A 25,506-nucleotide genomic window follows, 5' to 3' on the forward strand; every position below is an offset into this window, starting at 1 on the left:
GAATAGTGAAGTATTTGCATCCACCCTTGACTTGAATCCCATCAGAAATAGACACCACCACCACTACCTCAGAAAACTGAATCTCACCATCAGCAGCTTTTTCTGTGGAAACTGCACCTGACCAGTAAGTCTGAGGAAGGGTCTCGACCCGAAATGTCACCTATTCCTTTGCTCCATAAATGCTGCCTCACCCACTGAGTTTCTCCAGCATTTTTGTCTACCTTCGATTTTTCCAGCATCTGCAGTTCTTTCTTAAACAAACTGACCAGTAAGCCGATCAGCAGCAGGAAGAGAGTGCACGGCCTCGAGGGTGGACTGGGCTGCAGAGGCCCTGCAGCAACCTGGGGCTTGGCTGAATCGGGTGCTGCTCAGAACACCACAGCTACACTTGGCCAGGTAGACCCTGCAACGTTGCCAGGACAACAGGACTTCATGGTCAGATTAGGAACTCCACGCCTATAATAGGAAATTGAAAATGGCGCCACTGTATATTGTCTCAATGTACTAGTACTGTATACTTGTACCGTATCTGAGATGCTTGTCCACGAGCTTATGTATAGATATACTTGCACTGAACTCTGCAAAAATGAATTTCACTGCACCCCCGGTACATGTGACAAACAAAGTACCAATGTAACCATTGGAATTTCTCTGCGCTTGGCACTTGACAGCATTTGAAGCCGGATACCTACTTTTGCAGCCTGCTTGTTTGAATTAATTTAGGCCACATCCAGAATTAATTGTACGTCATCAGCTGCATTGATCAGCAAGGGAGGGGGAGAGAGAGAAAAGACAGTGGTATGAGGAGAGAGATTTCATGAGTGCCTAGATCCAGTTAATGCTACCCTGCGCAACCAGACTGTGGCTCTTAAATACATTGTGGTTGAAACAAGCGCCAAAGATTCCAAACTGGAAAAGAGTGTGCTGAGTCTTCAAGAGCTGCTAACCAGCAGTTACATTTGATTCTTCCTCCTCCACCCTCTTGCAAATTGGCCAGATTGCAAGAGCCCAGAGATCAGCGAGAGTTTGTGGTCCACTTGGATCTCCAGGATGTGAAGTTTCTGATTAAATATGGCCCTGGGAAAGGGTAAGCTTGCTGGCTCCTAGGAGTTGGGAGTCTGCAGGGTAGTCTCGCATGAAGGAGAGTTCAGAGTGGGAGTAGATGGGATGTGATGTACTTTAAAATAAATGCAGACTGCAAAGAAGTTTTAAAAAAAAGTTTAAATACACCCTTCCTCTCAAGTGACAGACATAGAAAGCCTACATAGCATTTCTTAGCTGTATACTAATTGAGTGGGGGGGGGGGGGGGAGATATTCAGAAAAGGTTAAGGCAGGCAGTGAGGACCTTCAGCACTTGCAGGGCTCAATCCTTCGGATGATGGTTGACAAGTAGCAGAGAATTCGACTGTCTCAAACCAAACCTCAATTGGGAGCTCAAAGGCTCTCCGAAAATTAATGTACCTTTGGCAACAGACTAATGAGAAAGTGATAGATAGAAGGCAGCGCAGCGGTAGAGTTGCTGCCTTACAACACCAGAGTCCCGGGTTCGATCCTGACCACGGTTGCTGTCTGTACGTTCTTCCCACAGGTTCTTTCCGCCGGATGTTCCAGTTCCCTCCCACACTCTAAAGACGCAGAGGTTTAGGCTTATTGGCTTCAGTAAAAATTGTAAATTGTCCCTAGTGTGTATGATAGCGCTAGTGTACAGGGTGATTGCCTGCCAACGCCGACTCGGTGGGCTTAAGGGCCCATTTCCGTGGCGTATCTCTAAACTAAACAAGTCAATGGCAGGTCAGTTCTTAAGGACTCAAATGCAGAGTTGCAAGGTTGAAGCCTCAGATGGTGAAGAATGGGAAATACATTTTCATATATCATGTCAAGATGCTCCCTGACCGGTTGAGTTAATCCAGTTTCTTTTGGCTTTGTTTATAAACCAGCATCTTCAGTTCCTTATGACTACAAGTCATTATCAAGTAATAGCTGTTGTCTTCTTTACAAGACAGATTAACCTTTGAGTATTCAACGTCACTTAGAACTTAACTGTTCTAACGAGTTCTAGGTTACTGCTACTTTGAATGGGAGTTTTAGGTAACACTTCTTTCTTGTATTAAGTACTCAAGGAACAGTTTGGAATCAAAGGATTGCAAGAGGCTTCTCACCTTCCTTGCAGTACAATGTCTTTGAAAGCTCTTCCTAGTTGGACCTCTTCATGCTTACATTCTGTTTGCCCCTTAAAATAACTGCTTTTAAATAAATACCTAATTTCCTTTTTACAAGTTATTGTTGGGTAGGTTTGCATGACTATTCAGGCATTGCATCCCAAGATTATAATATCATGCGTTAAATTAAAAACAGATTTTTGGTTTCTACTGTTAATTATCATAAGTGTTAATCCACCATCACCGACCCACCCACTAATAGAACCAAGTTCTTAATTATTTCTGACCAAAGTGAATAGATTAGCTCTCAGATCTCTCCTCACAGGTGAAGCCGATCATATCTTGTAAAGTGCTGGCAAATCCGTGTTCACTCTGGTCGGTTGCACGATTCATTCAGTGAACTGCTAGAGGCCATGGACGGAGGGTTTGCGATGGTCGTGAGTGGTGGAGGTGGCCGTGTGATGCCCTACAGCAGCCGGGGGAGCGAGTAGATCAAGCACAGCCTGCGGCAGCTACACGGAGCAGCGGTGGATGGAGCCGACGGCAACGGGCTGGGCCAGGCAGATCCCTACTTCATCCATCCAGTGCCATCAGAGAAAATAAGAAATTGCACATCTCATTGGGCCATGCGAGACTTTTCAGAAACTCCCACGAATGTGGCGACTGTGTGCTGCTCCAGAAGAAAGTCTATTGTAATCATGTATAGTATGATTTGACTGGATAATATGCAGACAAACTTTTCATTGTATCTCTAGACATGTGACAATAAAGAAACCATTGAGCCATTAAAAACCATTGAACCATTCCAGTGCAATTTAGTTTAGACATTTATTTGTGAGATATGTCGGCCCTTATAAATATATGGAAAAGACACTCTAGTACTCTAAGTAAGCATTGTCTATTGGGGTGTAAATGCTGGCTTCAACAGTCATCCAGAAGTAGATAGAAAAATAAAATCTGGAGATTACACCAAACTATCGATTTGTAAGAATCACCTCATTTTGTAGTTTTCATCTCTATCATAAAATAAAGTTCCTGTTATCTTCACTGTTCATGCTTGTAATGTCGGCAGTAAATTATACAATATAATCTGCAGACAAATGGCAACCACCACCAAAGAGAGAGAAAAAAAACAGGGAAAAAAGTTTGAAGAACTGTACATGGCGTTAGCACTGCAGGATAGAAATTCAGTTTAGCTTAGAGATACAGCATGGGACAGGCTCCTTGGCCCATCAAGTCCACACCAACCATCAATCTCCCTTTCACACTTATTTCACTTTCTCATTCACTCCCTACACACTAGGAGCCAGTTAAACTACAAACCAACAAGTCTTTGGGATCCACACAGACACCACTTTACCACTTAGGTAGCAGCTCTACCAGCAGTGCCACTATGCCATCCATTTAGAACGGAGACTAGGAAACACTTTTTCTCACAGAGAGTGGCGAGTCTGTGGAATTCTCTGCCTCAGAGGGCGGTGGAGGCAGGTTTTCTGGATGCTTTCAAGAGAGAGCTAGATAGGGCTCTTAAAAATAGTAGAGTCAGGGGATATGGGGAGAAGGCAGGAACGGGGTACTGATTGGGGATGATCAGCCATGATCACAATGAATGGCGGTGCTGGCTCGAAGGGCCTATTCCTGCACCTTTTGTCTATATACGATATGATACGATACGATAGAACTTTATTCATCCCCAAAAGGAAATTGGTCTGCAGGAACCAATTTTCCCATGGCAAATTTCCACATTCCAGTGACACAAATGGCCAGATTAATCATTTTGGGTGTTTAAACTTTGCTTGCAAGATCAAAGGATCTCACCTGCTCTTAATACTGTGGAATGTTTCATGTCTAACCATAAGTCGGTATTCATTAATAACACCGTAAACTGGATTGTAGACCAGGCTCAGTAGCAATAATTGTTGTCCTCTACAAAAGGAAGTGAACATGCACATACCTTGGCTCCACAGTCAGCTTGCTGTTCCACACAAAAGCCTATGAAGGTTGGATCTGCAACTTTAACAAGAATATTGTCTACACAATACACGTGAATATAAGCAATGCCTCGATCTTCCATATCCTCCACAATCTTTTGATTACCAAGGGCACGGTACAGGCCTCCATTTCCATCTGCAAAACCAAATAATTTAGAAACATTCAAACTGCAAGTTTCAATTTTGAACCAATTTATTTAAACTGAAAAATGTGTCTCAAAACAACATAATTATAAAGCAAAATCACCATTATAAAGCAAAACATATTATCAATATGCTGTAGACTCTATCAACCATTTCTCAATTCCATTAGATTGTTTGCGGTGTTCTGAGCATGAACATCTTCTGGCAGATTTATTTACAAGTACCTGGTTCTACAGTTAATGTCAAAATTTAACAAAAAGGCACAAAAGCCTTTAAAGTATTAAAAGCACTAATGTCTTCAAAATAATCAGCACATTTTGTTGCTTTTCTTTCTACCAGATACTGCAAGTAATTTAAAAAAAAAGAATAATTTAAAGAATAAATCATATTCATATTCTAATTCCCACATTTCAATTTAAGATTAATTTTATTTTTAAGAACGTTCTCCATTAGCTAGCACAGTTGAGTGGACAAAAGTAAGATTTAATTCAATGTGGGGGAAGTGAAAGAATCTTCTTTAGATCAGAGAAAGACATATTGGAATCATTACTTAATTGTAGATGAGTTATGCATGCCCTGGAACTTGAAGTTGTGCACTCTCCACAAACAACCCATTCATGAAGACAGGTTTGTGGAAGATAATACTAAAAAGATAGATAATGAAATGCAATGCCATGAGAAAACAGATGCAAATTTAATCATGACGGAACTAGATAAGTACTTGAAAGTAAACACATTGCAGGACTATGGACAGACATTAACTGGAGTGTTGTACAGAGTTGGTCGGGGGTTGATAGGCCAAATGCATTCTATCATCTAACTATTTGTTTAAGAAGGGACTACAGATGCTGGAAAATCAAAGGTACACAAAAATGCTGGAGAAACGCAGCGGGTGCAGCAACATCTATGGAGCGAAGGAAATAGGCAACGTCTGAAGAAGGGTTTCGGCCTGAAATGTTGCCCATTTCCTTCGCTCCATAGATGCTGCTGCACCCGCTGAGTTTCTCCAGCATTTTTGTGTACCTTCTATTATCTAACTACTTGTTTCCTTTTCAAGAAAAAAATCTGTGTGTCACTTTAGGTTCTTTTGCCAGTTGCCTTGCTTCTACAATGCCCTCCATAATGTTTGGGTCAAAAAACCATCATTTATTTATTTGCCTCTGTACTCCACAATTTGAGATTTGTAATAGAAAAAAAAAAAATCACATGTATACATTGTCAGATTTTAATAAAGGCCAATTTTATACATTTTCTACATTATACCATGTAGAAATTTCAGCAGTGTTTATACATAGCCCCCCCCATTTCAGGGCACCATAATGTTTGGGACACAGCAATGTCATGTAAATGAAAGTAGTCATGTTTAGTATTTTTTGTTGCATATCCTTTGCATGTAATAACTGCTTGAAGTTTGTGATTCATGGACATCACCAGTGGCTGGGTGTCTTCACTTGTGATGCTCTGCCAGGCCTGTATTGCAGCCATCTTTAGATCATGCTTGTTTTGGGGGCTAGTCCCTTCAGTTTTCTCTTCAGCATATAAAAGACATGCTCAATTGGGTTCAGATCGGGTGATTGACTTGGCCACTCAAGAATTGACATTTTTTTAGCTTTGAAAAACTCCTTTGTTGCTTTAGCAGTATGTTTGGGATCATTGTCTTGCTGTAGAATGAACCGCCGGCCAATGAGTTTTGAGGCATTTGTTTGAACTTGAGCAGATAGGATGTGTCTATACACTTCAGAATTCATTATGCTACTACCATCAGCAGTTGTATCATCAATGACGATAAGTGAGCCAGTACCTTCAGCAGCCATACATGCCCAGGCAATAACACCCCCACCACCATGTTTCACAGATGAGGTGGTATGCTTTGGATCTTGGGCAGTTCCTTCTCTCCTCCATACTTTGCTCTTGCCATCACTCTGATATAAGTTAATCTTCGTTTCATCTGTCCACAAGACCTTTTTCCAGAACTGCGTTTGCACTTTTAAGTATTTCTCGGCAAACTGTAACCCGGCCATCCTATTTTTGCGGCTAACCAGTGGTTTGGATCTTGCAGTGCAGCCTCTGTATTTCTGTTCATGAAGTCTTCTGCGGACAGTGGTCATTGACAAATCCACACCCGAGTCCTGAAGAGTGTTTCTGAACTGTCGGACAGGTGTTTGGGGATTTTTTATTTATTATAGAGAGAATTCTTCTGTCATCAGCTGTGGAGGTCTTCCTTGGTCTGCCTGTCCCTTTGCAATTAGTAAGCTCACCAGTGCTCTTTTCTTCTTAATGATGTTCCAAACAGTTGATTTTGGTAAACCTAAGGTTTGGCTGAGGTCTCTAACAGTTTTATTCTTATTTCTCAGTCTCATAATGGCTTCTTTGACTTTCATTGGCACAACTTTGGCCCTCATGTTGATAAACAGCAATAAAAGTTTCCAAAGGTGATGATGGAAAGTGGGTGCTGAGAGCTCTCTTATACCTACATTAAGGTGGCAATTAAACACACCTGAGCAATTACAAACACCTGTGAAGCCATGTGTCCCAAACATTATGGTGCGCTGAAATGGGGGGGGGGGGGGGGGGGGGGGGGGGGGGACTATGTATAAACATCTGTCATTTCTACATGGTGAAACTGAAATCTAAAAATGGCCTTTATTAAAATCTGACAATGTGCACTTTAACCACGTGATTTTTTTCTATTCCAAATCTCAAATTGTGGAGTACAGAGGCAAATAAATAAATGATGGATCTTTGTCCCAAACATCAAGGAGGGCACTGTATATCCTCTCAACTGGAACAGTTTCTTTATTCTCTAGATTCTGAGATTTTAATCCATGATTCACTTTCTTCAAAACAAATATAAGCACTGAGATGAGTTGCATTAATCAATAACTTCAGAAATTGAAGATGACCAGCATTCTAGAAAATAAATAAATAGGTTTATTTTGCACAAGAATGCTGGGCAGGTGGAATAACACGTGCATTAATGCTCTGATGACCTGCACTAGGCAGCTCACAGTAATCCAGATCGCAGTAAGTAAGTTAGCTAGTAAATTGCACCCATTTTGTTTTGTTAGAAAACCAACCTGGTGCCATTGCAATTTTACTCTTTCCTTCAAGAATGGCCTTCCCATCAAAAGTCATAGCTGGCAACATTCCCTGTTGGAAAAAGATGATATTTTCCTTCTGTAGGCGAAAGTAATCATTTTTAACAAAAAACTCCTTTGTCGAATCCATTGTCCGACCACTGGTCATGATATACCTGAAACATAATACAAAGTGCTTTAAACAAAAAAAGTCCTGCAGAGCAACTAATAAAAATCCAAACAGTTGGATCAAGATCAAAATTATTTTGGCCAAATAACATGCGCTCATTATACAGTAACTGGAATTGCAACCATTGTCTGGGGTGGGAGATTGCAACCTTCACGTGGTCCGCCCGGTTTCGACGAATGCAATCAAACTGGTGCACAATCAAGTAAGATCAAATAGAACAAGTTGTCCTACAACTTTAGGCTGTGCACACCATACGCAAGAAGAAGAAACCATTGTCTGACCATTAGTCATCATATACCCCACAGATGTAAAAAGTCAAATAACCCCACAAATACAAATCTAAACTATTGGATCAATTTAACAATAACTTTGGCAGCCAAGCTGATCTGCATTTTATGTAGTAATTGTAATTGAATTGAGAAGGAAAATATATGGAAAACTAAATATTGGTCTGCTCATTCCTGTAACATGTGTTATGCTCGGGTTTCCAGCATCTGCAGAATATTAGTGTCCACCATAAAAATATTACTTGTACAGAAACCAAACTCGAAAATTCTAGAGTGCAATTCTACACAGTACAAGATCAGTTAATCCTAAAGAAACACAAGAAAGCATACAGCTAATCCTCACAGTATTAACTTTGTCATACAGTTAATACGACAAAATATAATGAAACAATACAAGAAATCCAACAACAAGAAGGAAAAAAATAACACAGAAGAGAGTGCCATCTGCTGGTGAAATAATCAAATAGGAATAAATAGACAAAAAAATGTTCACTTCTTTTGGTTTATTAAATGGGTGCTCTGTGTAGCATTAGTTCCTGGTTCAGTGGCCCATGGAAATGAGAATACATCTCAAACCTCCTACATCCACTTTACCCCCTCTCCCTTTTAAAACTGCTGTAAAGTTCACTTTCCCTCCTAAATTTTATTGGAAGTCCAGATAGGTTGTGGCGTATGGAATATTTTACCACAGGGAGTAGTCACGTCAACATTTCAAACAAAAAGGATTAAGGCAAGAAGACAGAGTAAAGAGAGAAACAACACTGCCTCAGGTTCTCCCCACCTCTGCTGCTGAAGATCTGCACATAATAAATGAATTGTAGGATCCACCTTCAAACTTGGGTTTCTCACTTGCATGGCTTTGTTCAGGATCGTCAAATCTTTAATATCTTAAGGGTCGGAGCGAACCATACGTCTCCTCTCTGAGACGAATGGCAACGTTTTTCTTTTAATACAGAGTTGCAGAACATTAAGAACTCTTGATTTTTCTAATTCACACCATAATCTCTGTGCTGCCCAGAGTATAAAGAGCGGGCGGGCAGGGGGTTTAGAGAGAAAGAGTGAATGTTACAAAAACATTGTTGCTGAAATAAGAACCTGTGGAGGAAGACCAGCGGTGAAATTCAAACGCATTCAGTCCGCAGAAGAGTCTCGACCCAAAGAGTCACCCATTCGTGCTCTCCAGAGATGCTGCCTGTCCTGCTGAGTTACTCCAGCATTTTGTGTCACACATTCTGCCAATCTTAATTGAATGCTAGAAAATATTTTTGATAGAATCCCACATAAACTTGGAGCGCAAACAGAAAATTCTGCAAGTTAAAGTATTTTCAGAAATAAACAGTAACAGTTGACTTCAAATCCTCAATTTAAAATCTGAACACCTCCAATATAATTTAGGAGAGGAAGTGAACTTTACAGCAGTTTTAAAAGGGAGAGGATAAAAACGGAACGAAGGAAGTGGTTTATTAAACACACCTGGAAGGCAAAAGGAACAAAAATGGGAAGAAAAGAAACAATGTTTTCTGGCAGTATTTAATTCTTCATACTTTAATGCAAGCAATGTCGAGGGTAAAGATAAATGCAACAATGGCACAGACAGACTGGAGCCGTAGTGATCTCAACTGCAAAGTGGCTTAAAGTTGATATTCCTGGTACAAGGTGTTCACTCAAGATAAATGGGGGAGGGGATGAGGGGTAGAATAGAAGGAAATGTTGCAAATTGGTAAGAAAACCAAGTTGTGTGGGGATATGTTACAGACAAGCCAACAGATAAGCCCTTATCAGCAAATATACGTAGCTAAAGCTAAGCTCTACGTCTACGGAATGGGGGAGGTGGGAGATGAAACAGACGATGACAATAAGGAAGAAGAATGTAAAGTCCTGGAAATGATAAAGGGAGAACTGACATAAAGGGAGGAAGGAGAGGGCAATGCTGATATCTTTCAAAGCGGTTAAATTAACAAATCACTACATACATACACACACACAGGTATTACAGGGTTTTAAAAGAACCGAGGGAAGAATTAACATGGGAGAATTAATCCCAAGAATTAATGCAGGCGCGACAAACAATTTCGCAACACGCTTTGGCCGCAAGGTGCAAGTTTTCTTAAAAAGGGTGAAAGGGAAGGACTAAAAACTACAGGTCAGTGAATCCGATTTATCTGGAAGCCAACAGTTGGAAAAAAATGAAGCCAATAGCAATAAATCAGCATTTAGTAAAGCACCGAGTGGGGCACCTTGGTAGACATGGGCAAGCTGGGCTGAAGGGTCTGTTTCCGTGCTGTATGACTCCATGACACAGGCTCGGTCATGGACATTTTTCAAGGAGCGATTTCAACAAGACCTTGCCTGGTTAACAACCGAATGTTCTGAGGAGGTAACAAAGACTTAATGAGGATAGAGTATTAAATATAATATAAATGGATTTTAGAGACCAGCTTGTCAAAATCCCTTAACACTGATTGATGGTGAAGAAGGAAAATGCCAGACTGGTTAGGTAGACCCAGAATTAGCAAAATGAAGAGGGGGAAACATAGAACAACCATACCACACACAGAACAGCACAGAAACAGGCCCTTCAAACCACAATATCTGTCTGTATATGTGTTGAAGGCTGCATAAAAGGAGGACACCTGCAGTCTAGATCATGATCAGTACAGATGGGGAGTTGGGGGTGTCAAGCTAGTTATAGAACCATACAGTGTGGAAACAGTCCCTTCGGCCCAACTCCTACACACCGACCATCAGTGTCCCAGCTACACTAGTCCCAATTGTCTGTGCTTGGTCCATATCCCTCCAAACCCGTCTTATCCATGTACCTGTCTAACGGTGTCTTAAACGACGGGATAGTCCCAGCCTCAACTACATCTTCTGGCAGCTTGTTCCATACAACCACCACCCTTTGTGTGAAAAAGTTACCCCTCGGATTCCTCTTAAATTGTTTCCCCTTCACCTTGAACCTATGTCTTCTGGTCCTCGATTTCCCCACTATGGGCAAAAGACACAGTGCATCTACCCGATCTATTCCTCTCATGATTGTGTATACCTCTATAAGATCACCCCTCATCCTCCTGGGCTCCATAGAATAGAGACCCAGCCTACTCAACCTCTCCCTATAGCTCACACCTTCTAGTCCTTATAAATCTTTTCTGAACCCTTTCAAGCTTGACAATATCTTTCCTATAACATGGTACACAGAACTGAACACAATATTGTAAATGTGGTCTCACCAACAACTTATACAACTGCAACATGACCTCCCAACTTCTATATTTAATACTCTGACTGATGAAGGCCAAAGTGCCAAAAGCCTTTTTGACCACCTTATTTACCTGCAACTCTGCTTCTTTCGTGTGGCGTGCACAGCCTAAAGTTGTTGGACAACTTGTTCTATTTGATCTTCCGTTTGTGCACGTCGAGTTGATTGCATTAGTCGAAACAGGGCGGACCACATGAAGGTTGCAATCTTCCACCCCTATCTGCAACTCGACCTTCAAGGAACCATGCACCTGTACCCCTAAATCCCTCAGCTCTACAACACTACCCAGAGGCCTACTATTTATTGTGTAGATCCTGCCCTTGGTCGACATCCCAAAATGCAACACCTCACATTTCTCTGTACAGGTGCACAACCTTTTATCCGGAGTTCCGGAAACCGAAAAGCTCTGAAAACCGGACATTTTTCCAGGATGTCGTCTGCACACCACAGCTCGCGTTTGGTGCCAAACTTGACCCAAAACGACCTACGGTCAACCCAGGTCTGTACTACTGTAGCGGCTGCCTCCTCCCTGGAGACCGGGGAGACACTTAAACATCTGTAAATCATTGCTTAGTTTGGAGGGCTTTTATGTGAAGGGGGGGGGGTGAAGGGGGAAACTTTAATTCTTAGTCCCCTACCTGGTCGGAGAGGCGGGGAGCGGGCAATGCCTTACCAGGTCGCCGTGCAGTAAGCTCCAGAGCGCTGTGGCCGCCGACTCCCAACATCGCGGAGCTGGGGCTGTGGGCGTCCGGCCACGGGCGGCGCCGGTTGTAGCTCTGACCCCGGCAACTCTACCCTGGCTGCGCGGCGCTCCAAATCCAGCGCGGCCCACGGCCAGACGCCCGCAGCCCCAGCTCCGCGATGTTGTGCGTCGGCAGCCACAGCGCTCCGGAGCTTACCGCACGGCGACCCGGTAAGGCATTGCCTGCTCCCCGCTGGTGTCCCAGCGCTGCGACACCGCCGACTCCCAACATCGCGGAGCTGGGGCTGCGGGCGTCCGGTCGCGGGCGGCACTGGCCAGGGGTAGAGTTGCCGGGTTCGGAGCTCCAACCGGCGCCGCCCGCCCGCAGCTCCGCGATGTTGGGAGTCGGCGGCCACAGCGCTCCGGAGCTTACTGCACGGCGACCCGGTAAGGCATTGCCTGCTCCCTGCCTCTCCGACCAGGTGGGGGACTGAGAATTAAAGTTTCCCCCTTCACCCCCCCCACCACATAAAATCCCTCCAAACTAACTGACTAACATTTAAGCAATGATTTACAATGATTCCCCGGTCTCCAGGGAGGAGGCAGCCGCTCCAGACTTTTCAAGCTGCCCGCGCTACCTACCTAATCTACGCTAAAAATCTTCCATTCAAAATCCGAGAAGTGTCTGGTCCCAAGGCTTTCGGATTAAAAGGTTGTGCACCTGTATTAAATTCCATCAACCATTCCTCCGCCCACCTGGCCAAACGATCCAGATCCTGCTGCAATCGTTCACAACCATCTTCATTATCTGCAAACCACTAACTTATGTATCATCAGCAAACTTGCTAAACTTGCCCGTACAGTCTCATCCAAATCATTGATCAGTTCCAAGTAAAACATTAATCAGGTCACATTTGTGTACACAGTTCTAACTCGTCACCCCTCTACAGGAATGATGTGAAGGCACCTGAGATAGAGCAGTTATAGTTCTGAAGAGGGTAGTTTTGGCTGGGGCTGCTTTCTTTGGAACAAGGGAAATTGAGGGCACACGTCTCCCTTGGTCCCAAGAAAGCAACCCCTATCTGGTCAACATATATGATGAAAGATCCCATTTCCCTAAAACGAGTCAGTAATCGAGGACACAGATTTCCACTAATTAGTTGGATCATAGCAAATTGAGAAGAACAATATTTCATTTTATAAGAGGCAGTAGCTGGAATGCTACCTCAGAATGTTGATAAAGGCAAATATCCTCCCATGTTTAAAGAGTACTTAGATGAGGCATAACACATAAACCAACCATAACATGCAGATCAAGAAATGGAATTACCCCAAATTCCATTACGGCCAACATAGACACTATCAATTCAGTGACCATCTCCAGGGTCAGAATTTATGATTCTGAGGTCATACAGGTTTGTATAAGTAATGTGTGCAAACATTTATGCATTTCAGCAGCTTTTCCACAATGTATGCTAGTTCTCTTTCTGGAACTGTGTAACCGTGTAGAATTTACGCATGGAAAAATAAACAAATTCAATATTTCTTGGGAGCTTGGCTAAATTACAGTCCTCAACCCCAGAGTGTTTGAGAATGTGCTTCATGTGCCAATGCATTTGGACAAATCACTTTACAAAATGCTCCCTCATTTGATTCCTGATTAAGCTACATAATTACAGAGAACGTAGGAGCTCACTATGGAAGGGCTTACCAAGAAGAGCAGTCTCAAACAGAAGGCAACATTTACCAAGAGTAAAGAATTCTGAGTAATGTAATTTATAGTATTACATGCCACTTCTGACACCATGTTGTGTAATGAGACCCATGCACAGGAGTAACAACTCATAGTCCTTTATTGTAACGCAAGGGGAGGAAACATAGCATGCTACCATCTCTGTAGTCAGCATCTAGCCTGACTGTGAGATGGTAAAGTACCGTTATCTATAGTCCGGGGTAGGGATGAAGATCTGGACTACAAATGAAATGTGCAGCATGCATAATATGTGTGGTGATAGATATAGTAAAGGCAGGCTAATATAGTTAATCTACAATTGCCATGTTCGATTTAGCTCCAGCTTACATTTTATTGGCCATCTGATCAATGGTATTAATTAATAGATTACCCAGAACTAAAACAAATTAACATTAAGAAAATAAAATTTGGACTGCTGGTCAATCTCCACCAATCATATTGTTATTATGTACAGAGAAAAATATTCCCAAAACTTTGCAAGGGATACTCATTTTCTTAATTTTATTTTAAGTAGGAAGTAAATCTGAAACAATAAGAGAAAATGCTGGAAATATACAGCTGGCCACATGTGGGTATTTTTAATGCTTTTATTTCTTATTTTCCTCCTCCATCTGGGAGATACATAACTGCTCAACTGGCCTCAACTGCCACAGAAGGTAGTTGAGGCCAGTTCATTGGCTATATTTAAGAGGGACTTAGATTTGGCCCTTGTGGCTAGAGGGATCAGGTGGTATGGAGAGAAGGCAGGTACAGGATACCGAGTTGGATGATCAGCCATGATCATATTGAATGGCAGTGCAGGCTAGAAGGGCCGAATGGCCTACTCCTGCACATATTTTCTATGTTTCTGTTTCTATGCTCCACATTTGTCACACTCATGTTGACAAAGTACATCCTGAAATAATTTCAGTAGATAAAACAGTGAGGTCTATACCAGGAAACAGAGGCCAAAATGTGGCTGGGGCCAATTCCCAGATATGCTTGGCGTAGGTGTCGTGCAACATAATCTCTCACCACTGTGGACAGTGCAGAACATAGAACAAGAGTTTTGGAGTTGATTGTAGATAGTCAGAGCAAAGGGAGGGTAAGAAAATAAACCTGGAAATGAGATATTTTTTTTTTATCCCACCCCTCTATACTGGCTACCTCTCCTCTAATCTTTCAGTCCAGAATAATCATCTCAACCCTAAACATTGAGTGCCATTTCCCTCCACAGATGCTATCTGGCCCGTCAACTTCCTCCAGCTGCTCTCCTTTTTATCGGTCCAGGTTTCAGCATCTGCAGTCTCTTGTGGCTGTAGATGCTGGAATCTGAAACAATTCAGACGTTGTTTGCTGAAATGGCCTCCACAAGAACAATAGATCAGGTTCTTTTAAAGTAAAACAACTTTCCACCCAAAGGTTATGACTGCATCAAATATGACCATGGTAAACTGAATTGTAATCCACAATTATTCAACTGAAAAGAACAAGCATCACTTGTTTAAAATCTCATCTGAGTAGATACAGATTGCTAAATGTACTAAAGTGGTCCGAGATACTAACCATGGAATCGTGCATTTGTGTCCAAATTGCTCTGAAGCCCTTTGTTGAAGTTTCAAAATCCGTTCAGCTTGAATTTGAAAGAGAGTTTTTTGCGATAATAAGCCAACATTGTACATTCCTTTGGGAAAGGTTACTCCGAGACGGGTACCCTGTCCACCGGCCAAAAGCAGCACAGCTACTTTACTTTGTGAGATTTGATGGAGACCTGAGAAAATAAGACAATATAATTAATTTCATTAGTATTTGGTTGGCACATACAACAGAACTTCCCATCTATACCCAACTAAAACTCTGATCTTGTAACCTGCTGGTTTGGTGGTCATTCTATTTGCGCAAAAACGGTTCACGATAGCGCTGTGATTTTTGGCCAGTTCACTCACCGTTCTCCTATGCTGCGATTGCACCAAGTTTCGTTCCGATCAGTTGAATGCCATAAACGTTAGCGAGATTTAAATATCTTATAAACCGCACGTGCGCAGATCGATCTTTTCTCCTGCCTTCCAGCGCCACGCAGATTAGTCTCTTCCCCAGGACGGTCCATCCCTTCCTGCTCCATCGCGTCTTTACTGGTGCTGAGAGTGGCCGGCGGAGGTTTCCAACCGGACTTTCGGAGGGACCCGAAGCAGCCCCGTCCCAAGCAGCAGCCCAGCAGCACAGCCCCTGCTTCCTGCTCTGCGGGCAGCTCTGGCTCGGCCGCCCGCCACCCTCACTCCGCCCCCGGTACAGCGAGCCAGGCTCCGTCGAGTCCCAGGTCCGCGAGTGCTTCGGCCGGCTACAGCCAGGGCTGGGACGAGCACGAGAACCAGGCAGAGATCCAGGTACTGGAGCTGCTCTACAACCTGGGTAGGTGCTGGGACAGGAAATGGGGGCAGCGCCGAGCCCTGCTGTCCACCCGCCGGCGAAGGGGGAGAGAGGGGGAGGGATTGGGGTAGAAGCGAATGGTGATGGGCAAGGTGGGATAGAGGGGGGGGGGGGGGGGGAGTAGTAGAGGAAGAGGTGACAAGGAGGGGTGGGTTTGTGAGATGGTAAAGTACCGTTATCTATAGTCCGGGGTAGGGATGAAGATCTGGACTAGAGGGGTGGATTTGATGGGATGGGGATAGACGCGAATGGTGGAATATTGCGTTGGGGGACCAGGCCTCCCTGCATACCTAAAATAATAAAAACAGAGAGGGGACAGACAGACTGTTGGCGAGGCAGCCACTGCGCTGGTGCCACCCGGTGTGGTGGGATTAGCAAGTTTGCTGATGATAGAAAAGTTAGTGATTTTGCAGATAGTTGTGAAAGATTGCAGCAGGATCTAGATCAATTGGACAGGTGGACGGAGGAATGGTTGATGGAATTTAATACAGAAAAATGTGAGGTGTTGCATTTTGGGAAGTTAATCCAGGGCAGAACCGACACAGTAAATGGAGAGAAATAGATCGGGTAGATACGCATCCGTTTGCCCAGAGTAGGGAAATCGAGGACCAGAGGACATAGGTTTAAGGTGAAGGGGAAAAGATTTAATCGAAATCCTAGGGATAAAGTTTTCAGACAAAGGACCGACTTGGAGGGATATGGACCAAGCGCAGGAAAATGGGACTAGTGTTGTTGGGACATTGTTGGCCGATGTGGGTCGAAGGGCCTGCTTCCACACTGTATCACTCTATGATTTTCCATAGCCGGCAGTGTTGCATCGCTAAGTGGAACAGAATATGGCATAAGGCAGCACATTTTTTTTGAAAAGCAACGTAGTGTATTTCTCGATTTTTTTCCAATTTATCTCACATAAGAATATGTCATCAAGTACTGAACTATTTAACAGAACCACCATTCTTAATGCATCTGGCAATGTTAGTCCAACTTATAACAAGTAACAAACTTGTTCCAAACATGGTTTCAGTTGGCTTCAGCTTGAATTCCCAACAGAATTCTTCCAGGAACAATCCTGCTATTTAGTACAACTGCAGTGAATTTATTCCCCATTGCAAAAATGTTCAATGTTTTTAATGATATAAATGAAGACCTTTAGTTTGTAGCTACAGTTCGAAAATAAGATTTTTCACATGCAGATAGCATCATTCCAGTTAAAAAAAGGCTTGATTGATCAATCTCAGATTATGAATAAATTATTGCTCTGTATGAAACTCAAAATAACCCTGCAATAGGAAATATATTCTCCCCCCATCCATTCAAAGTTCACCGTGTGAAATTTCTTATGTGTAGAGACATCAAAGTTAGGATATTTAAAATAAGAAGCAACCAAACACAATGTCCTAAATTTGAGTCAGCTGAGAAATTATGGTACCCATTAACTTCAAAAGAAACTGCTCATAAAGATGTATTTAGTTGGAAAGGATGTCAGGGCTGCCAACTCTCACGCTTTGAGCATGAGACTCACTCATTTCAACAAATTCTCACACCCTCACACTGATGACAGAATTCTCACGCTGACTTCAGTCCTATAGCAGAGGTATACGATCTTTGCTGCACAGTTTGTCTCTTCGCTTTGTGTAGGGGAGGGGGGGGGGTGTAGGGGAGGGGAGGGGGTAGGGGGGGGTAAGGGAGGGGGGTGTAGGGGGGGGGGGTGTAGGGGAGGGGGGGTGTAGGAGAGTAGGGGAGGGGGGGGGTGTAGGGGGGGGGGGGGGAGGGGGGGGGTGGTGTAGGGGAGGGGGGGGTGTAGGGGGTGTATCAGGTTTGTTTTTAGGGGCGCAAATTTAAAAACAATGCAGACTAGTGGTCAAGATGAGAGTTCTAGTAATAGTATAGAAGATAACGTGAAAAAAGCCTGTCCAGAGCTCATGGTTCCGAACGTGTACAACAATACTTGATACCTTTTGGTTAAAAGACTAACACAAAAAAAGACAAAAGAGACCCACAAGCTCTTCCGCAGCTGGCAAGTTAAAGTTGGACATCACCAACTCTCCAAGCTATTCTGAGGGCAGAGCGTGCCGGCATCAATCACAACGTCGCATTTCTGATATCGTGATAATCAAGCCCATCACAGGTGTCAGGGATTCAAGTGCTGGAGTAACTCAGCGGGTCGGGCAGCATCTCTCGTGGACATAGATAGGCGACATTTTGGGTTGAGACCCTTCAGACTGAGCAGTTACGTTAGCTTGAGCAATTCCACAGGTCGATGGAAGATCCGTCCCTTTTCTGGCATTTTCCACTTTAGCCGTCACAGGATTCTCTTACTCCAGGTGCCCTTCCCTAACATCCAAAGGTATATCATTTCATTATCGCCTCTGTTACACCGCCTCGGTCTTTAAGCATTCCTTTCACAGGAAAGAAACTGCCAAATTTCACCTCCATGGTGTATTTAATAACGCACAATGCAGTCTCATTGTAGACATTACCGCTTTAGATCTACTTCTATTCACAATTGGTACACCACTGAATCACTTTGAAAATAACCACACAAAACTTGTGTCCTCATTGACCAGTTCTCCCAACACCCAGTACTAATTTCCATCTTCAATCCTTCAGTCTGAATAAGGCATGCAAATTTGTGGGTTAAATAGTCTCTGTAAATTGCCCCTGGCGTGTAGGGAGTGGATGAGAAAGTGGGATAACATAGAACTAATTTATGGGTGATCAATGGTTGACATGGACTCGTTCGGCTGAAGAGCCCATTTCCACACAATCTCGAAACATATTATTGCTTAACTATTTTCATTACAATTTTCATATTTTCCATTTCCTCAGACCTACAAGCCTTTTTGCCCAATAAGACACTCTTATCCCCTACTTCTCCAAGCGCTTAGTTTCAAAACATTAATTTGTGCATTCTTTCCACAACTGCAATATCTTTCCTGTTCCAGCACATTATGTTTTATTCCCAATGACGTCAGTATTTACTTTCATCCCCCACCCACCATTTCCTGCGATGACTTTCTTTCCAACATTTGTTAGTGTTTAGCAACAATGAAGACAGCAGTTCTTTCCAACTGGTAATGTTAAATGTCCGCTGAGCTTCACAGCCGTGTATCCCTGGCTTCATAAAAGTTTTCTCCACTCCGTCTCCCCCCTCCCCTCTTTTAAAGGACTTGCCTCTTTTAGCCAGCTTAATTACAGCACCAACCTTCCTGTTCATCGCGGTGTGTCTGTATCACCTTGGCTTTGCACCGTGTGAATTTCACAGACAGCGCTGGCCCCCCCACCACCCACCATTTACCCTGTCCTCCACCTGCATAATGAGCTGATGAAGGAAGGTGTGTGTGTGTTCCACTCTGACAGTCGCCGTTCCAGTTGGCAGTTTTTCAGGCGACTGCCATTAACTTGACAGTTGCCGGCAGTCACCAGAAAAATTACCTAAGTGGGACAGGCCCATCCGGAAGAATCTCACCTATCCATTTTCTAGAGACCATCTGACCCACTGAATTACTCCAGCATCGTGTCTATCTTCAGAACAACCCATCACTTTTATTACAAATTAATTTACAAGTTTTTTACAGTATCACAGTAAACCAATACCAAGATTTATTTCACTAGGAAAACATCCACAGTGGAAATTTTCCAAGTACATTGGGGGCGGGGTCATGAGCAGGACGTGTTTTCGGACACGTCAATGTATAGAAACAAGGAGCTGCCGAAACTGGTTTAACAAGGAAACAGACAAGGAGTAACCCGGTGGGTCAGGCAGCATCTCTGGATAACACGGGTAGGTGATGTTTCACGTACTATAATCAGACTGAAGGGTCCCAACACGAAATATCATCAATCCATGTTCTACACTACAGGAATGCTGCCCGACCTGCTGAGTTACTCCAGCACAGTCTTCTTTTGTAATCTAGCACCTGCAGATCATTTTACCTTCAGATCTGCTGCCTGTCCCCCTGAGTTACTCCAACACTTTGTGGTTTGTTTGTAAATCAGCATCTGCAGTTACTTTCACCTCCACAAAAATGCTGCCTGGCCTGGCCTGGCCTGGCCAGCTGTGAGTTACCCCAGCACTCTGCGTCATTCCGTGTTTAAGGACACGTTATACTACAGGGAGAGTCCGCCCAGTCCAGCCTCACCCCACCCCCAGGGCGGGCTGACCCTCGCCCTCCGAAGATAGACACAAGATGCGGGAGCTCAGCTGGATCTCTGGAGAGAAGGAAACGGGTGACCCTTCGGGTTTTCCACTCACCCTCCGCCTGCCACCCCGGCAGCCGCTCCCGGTCCCTGCTGACGCTGCCCTGCACCTCCTTGGGCACCGGCTCCATGCTCTCGTCCACCCTGTACTGCTGCTGCTGCTGCTCCGGCGGCGCCTGCTGCGCGGCCCGGCGGAAGAAACACAGGCTCTCGGGGAAGTGGCAGTCGTCGAGGTCGGCCAGCAGCTCGGCGCGCTCGCCTTCCTCCAGGCCGTCCCAGTAGCGCAGCAGGTGGGCCTGTCCGCTCGCCGCCAGCCGCTGATGCTGCTGCTCCTTCAGGCCAGCGCCCTCCATCATTGCTGCTGCGGCCGAGCGGCTGGCCGCGAGTGATGAGTGAAGGGAGGTGGGGCGGCGAGAACCAATGGGCGCATGCTCCAGAGACCCCGCCCTCTCCCGGTCCTAGCCAATGGGTGCGCTTCCCTGGGAGACCGCCGACCAATGGGAGCGCGCACAAATTACTGGCCAATGAGTGCCCGTTGCCGAGGGACCGCCAGCCAATAGCAGCGTGTGCTCCAGAGACCGCCGACCAATGGGTGCAGAAGCCGGTTCTGGCCAATGGGAGCGCGAGGTGTGCGGCTACAAGCCAATGGGAATGCGGCCCCTGGAGAACGAGCCAATGGGAGCGCGGTGCGGAGAGGTCTGTGAGCCATTGGGAGCGCGCACCAATGCTGGCCAATGAGTGCGCGGTGCCAAGAGACCGCCAGCCAATCGACGCGTTCCTCAGAGAGACCTCGAACCAATGGGCGCGCGTTCCAAGCGACTGCTCGCGGGGGGGGGAGAGAGAGAAATAAAAGCGCGCGCGAGCGAGAGAGCCGGCCGGCGGAATACTCCCCGCTGCAAGAAATATTAGCCAAAAACTTGGGGTTTTTTAGGGAGGAAAGCCCCGATGTCGGTCGGATAACAAAGCCGACGATCCTCCGCTGCCGTAGGTAGGCCTGGCGGGATGGCAGAGCTGAGGCGGCGCTGAGGGCCCGGCTCCCGCCACCTGCCACCGCCACCCGCCACGTGCGGGGCATTTAAGGTGCCGGCATCAAAGTGAGAGCCGGCGGTGGGTGGGTTGTTCGTCGTCTCCTACCTCCTCCGTCTACCTTCCTCCCTTCCTCCTTCCTCCTTCCTCCTTCCTTCCTCCCTCCTCCCCTCCCTCTCATCCCTTCGTCCCTCCTTTCCTCCCTCATTCCTCCTTCTTTCCCACCCCTATCCTCTCTCCCCATTCCCTCCCCCCTCCTTTCATCCGTCCCCTCTCCCGTCCTCCATCTCCGTCCCCGATTAAGAATAATGAGTAAGCCATTTAGAACGGAGGCGAGGAAACACTTTTTCTCAGAGAGTGGTGAGTCTCTGGAATTGGCTGGATGCTTTCAACAGAGAGGTAGATAAGGGCTCTTAAAGATAGCGGAGTAATGGGGATATGGGGAGAAGGCAGGAACGGGGTACTGATTGGGGTGTTCAGCCATGATCACATTGAATGGCGATGCTGGCTCGAAGGGCCGAATGGCCTAATCCTGCACCTATTGTCTATTGACTCCTTCGTCCCTTCCCTCCTTCATTATCTTCCTTCCAAATTGCCTCCAGCTTTCCCTCAGATTCAGATTCAATTTTCCCCCTCCCGCCTCCCCCTCACAGATTGGCGGTCCTGCCTGGACACTGACAGGCTACCTGTCAGTTTACAGAGGAAACCGATAAAACCATAAGTTCGTAAGATAGGAGCACGATTATGGAGTATACTCCTGCATTTAATCCTGGCTGATCCATCTTTCCCTCTCAACCCCATTCTCCTGCCTTCTCCCCATAATTGTTACTAATCAAGAACCTGTCACTCTCTGTTTTGAAAATACCCAATGACTTGGCCTCCGTCTGTGGTAAAGAGTTCCACAGATTCACCATGCGGCAAAAAAGAATTGAGACACGGTTGTTGGTTGACAAACAATTAGCACACACAGGAAAGGTTGAGAATGTTATGTGCCACACACGAGTGAATGAGGTATCTTGGGCAGCATGAACGAGTTAGGCCGAAGGGCCTGTTTCCGTGTGTCATGGTAACTGACATATTTAATTATAATCGTGTTACTGTGAGTCAGAAAAGGCGAATGACACATGTTTCTGGGATGTAAAGGAATGGAGAAGAAATAAAAACACAGCATGTCTGTTTTGTGTCCTTGGAATATGTTTATTATATTCGGATCAAAGCAAGGATCTGACATTGGCACGAGCATGAACTAGTAATTGTTTACTTCAGCTTTTGAAGCAGAAATGGCGTATAATGAAGCAGCTAGAATTAGAAGTTTGAATTAATTCCACCCGAGTGGAGAGCGAGTATAGTGAGTGCAAGGTGGGGTGCATGGTCAGTGGAATTTGATGCCAATGCAGACAGGATAGGACTTTGTTGAAGGAGCAACACCGGTACAGCTCGCCCGAGAGCATCGTTATCGTACAGCGCTGGAGCTTCAGTTCGGGAGACTTTCAAGACTCTTCCAGCGACACAAGGAAAAGAGGATTATGTGATGGCTGTTGCTGCTTTGATTATGCTACGTTTCAACAACATGTATTGTGCCAGATGACACAGAGGGGGGAAAGCATTGCTCAGTTTGTCGCAAGATAGCATCAAGTTTCTGAGATCTGTGACCATGGAGCTTAGTTGAATCAAATCAGGGATCAGGTTGTACAAAGTTGCAAATCAAATGGCTTGAGACGCAAGTTGTTGGATAAAGGTGACATGCCAACTTTAACGGAAACACAGTCAATTGCCACTTTATTTGAAGTCCTGGAAACCCAGTTTGATGAGATTGAAAGGAGGAAGCCATGATATCTTATGGCACTAAGAAGATACATGGACATGGTGAGGGTCATTCGGAAGCTGAAGATGACTGAGTGTTTTAGATGTGGGAACTTTGTACAGTTTGCCAAGGATTCATGCAGCCCTGCCACGGGTCAAACTTGCAGAAAATGTGGGAAAAAAAGACCATTTTAGATTAGATTAGATTAGATTCAATTTATTGTCATTGCACAAATACGAGTACAGGTACAACTAAATGCAGTTTAGCATCTAATCAGAGTGCAAGGTAGTAAAAATACTGGTTAAAACAATATGTACAATGTGGATGAATTAAACTAGTACATAGGCAAATAAATATATACAGATAAAAAGAGTATAAAAGATAGCTAGCGTCGGGCCTGTGAGTTCAGCAGGGTAATGGTATTTTGGAAAAAGCTGTTCGTCAGCCTGCTTGTGCGAGACCTGAGGCTCCTGTACCGCCTCCCTCATGGGAGGAGGGCAAATAGTCCATGGTTAGGGTGAGAGGGGTCCTTAATGATTTCCCCGGCCCGTCTCAGATACCGTTTGCGGTGGAGGGCATCCATGGCAGGGAGCGGGGCACCGGTGATGTGCTGAGGGGTTTTCACCACCCGTTGCAGTACCTTCCTGTCGGCTGTTGTGCAGCTGCTGCACCATACCGTGAAGCAGGTGGTCAGGATTCTTTCAATGGTACAGCGGTAGAAGTTGGACAGGATCTGGGGGGAGCAGGTGAACTTTCTTAAGCCTCCTCAGAAAGTAGAGGCTGCTGCGCCTTTTTGATCAGTTTGATGGTATTGAGGGACCAGGACAAATCCTCTGAGATATGTACCCCTAGGAATTTGTAGTTGGAGACGCGCTCCACCTCAGTCCCGTTTATGTGGATGGGGGTATGTCTGCCACCTCTGGTCTTCCTGAATTCTACAATGATTTCCTTCGTCTTTGAGTTGAGGACGAGGTTATTATTGGAACAACAGGCTGCCAGGTTCTGGACCTCCTCCCTGTAGGCTGATTCGTTATTGTCCCTGATCAGTCCTACCACCGTGGTGTCATCTGCGAATTTTATGATGGCGTTGGAGCCATACATAGGGACGCAGTCATGGGTGAAGAGGGAGCAGAGGAGAGGGCTGAGCACACAGCCCTGTGTTCAGTGTCAGAGTGGAGGAGGTGAGGTTGTTGATCCTAACAGACTGGGATCTGTTGGTGAGGAAATCCAGTGTCCAATTGCAGAGGGAGGTGGTGATGCCAAGTCCGCTGAGTTTGGTGATCAAACTGGTGAGGATGGCAGTATTAAATGCGGTGCTGAAGTGGATGAACAACAACCTGATGTAGCAGTCCAGGTGGGTCAGGGCAAAGTGTAGGGCCGCAGATATGGCGTCCTCTGGGCCGGTAGGCAAACTGATGGGGGTCCAGTGTGGGAGGGAGGGAGGCCAAGATCAGTCGCTCAAAGCACTTCGCGATGACGGGGGTTAATGCCACTGGGCGAAAGTCATTGAGACTCCCTGAAGCTTACTGGGCACTGGCACAATGGTTGAGGTCTTGAGGCAAGTAGGGACGACACCCTGGGCCAGTGACAGAATGAAAATGTCAGTGAAGACCAGTTGCAAAGAAGTGTCGAGCCCTATGCAAACCAAAAAGAGATGATGGACAAGCAAATAGATTTGGAGAAAGAAGGAGGGAGAGGTGAATACTATCAAAATTAACACCATGTTGATGAATGTTCGAGATAATGTAAATGTGATGAAACGCTGATGGATGCAGGATATGCTTTTGCTATCAACAATAAGCATGTAAAGATGCCAGTAAGAATTGGTGTGGAAGTAGATATTATATTAGTCTCCAGTAGTGAGAGCAATGCTGTTAATAGAGCACTGCGGGAAGACCTAAAAACCGAATAAGATAAAGTGCACTTCAAGGACGTGTGAGAAGAAATTGTATCCCTAAACATCATTGAAACAACTTCAGAGGGTTGGATGTGTTGTACTTCCAGTAGCGCTGGTGTCAGCAGCCTCCACCTACAGCCCGGTATCTTTTCGTTTTTTTGTTTATTTAGTTATGAAAAAGTGTGTTTTTTTGTGTTTGTTAGGTGTTTTAATGTGGGGGAAGAGGGCACGGTGTGGGGGATACCGTCCTTCAGCCGCTTCCTGGTGAGGACGTGACTATTATTCGAGTCGCGTCCTCGCCCCCCCTCCCCCCACAGCGGCCTACCTACCTGGATTGGCGCGGCCTTTCCTGCCGGGATCGACCGGAGCTCCAGCAGCGGCGGGACAGCGCTGTAACATAGCGGGGCTGGCGATGCCTTACCGGGGGTCGCCGTCTGGAGCCCGGAGTGCTGGACCTGCTGCACAGACATCCTGGAGCTGTGGTTTGCGGAGCTCCCAATGCGGGCGGCGCTGATCAACAACGCGGGGTCCTGCGACTCTGCCTGGCTCGGCCTGTGGACTCGGGAGCTGCGGACTCCGGCTGCGGGAGGCGGCTGATCAGGAGGTCCGGGCCGCTGACGAGGATGATGC

At 45.3% G+C, this 25,506-nt stretch overlaps 1 protein-coding gene across 2 annotated transcripts in view; it reads right to left on the minus strand.

Annotated features, from left to right (window-relative positions):
- Positions 1–20,545, minus strand: part of uap1 (UDP-N-acetylglucosamine pyrophosphorylase 1) — a 32,634-nt gene extending 12,089 nt beyond the window's left edge. For both annotated transcript variants that reach the window (XM_055642304.1, XM_055642303.1), the window contains exons 1-4: positions 20,205–20,545; positions 15,089–15,293; positions 7,373–7,548; positions 4,115–4,287 (exon numbers count right to left, since the gene is read on the minus strand). In XM_055642304.1, coding sequence (XP_055498279.1) covers positions 4,115–4,287; positions 7,373–7,548; positions 15,089–15,293; positions 20,205–20,505 — 855 coding nt within the window. In that variant the 5' untranslated portion in view covers positions 20,506–20,545. The remainder of the gene's footprint in view (positions 1–4,114; positions 4,288–7,372; positions 7,549–15,088; positions 15,294–20,204) is intronic.
- Between the last annotated feature and the right edge of the window lie 4,961 nt (positions 20,546–25,506).

The sequence above is a fragment of the Leucoraja erinacea genome, chromosome 10, assembly GCF_028641065.1.
Source record: "Leucoraja erinacea ecotype New England chromosome 10, Leri_hhj_1, whole genome shotgun sequence".
Taxonomy (NCBI): domain Eukaryota; kingdom Metazoa; phylum Chordata; class Chondrichthyes; order Rajiformes; family Rajidae; genus Leucoraja; species Leucoraja erinaceus.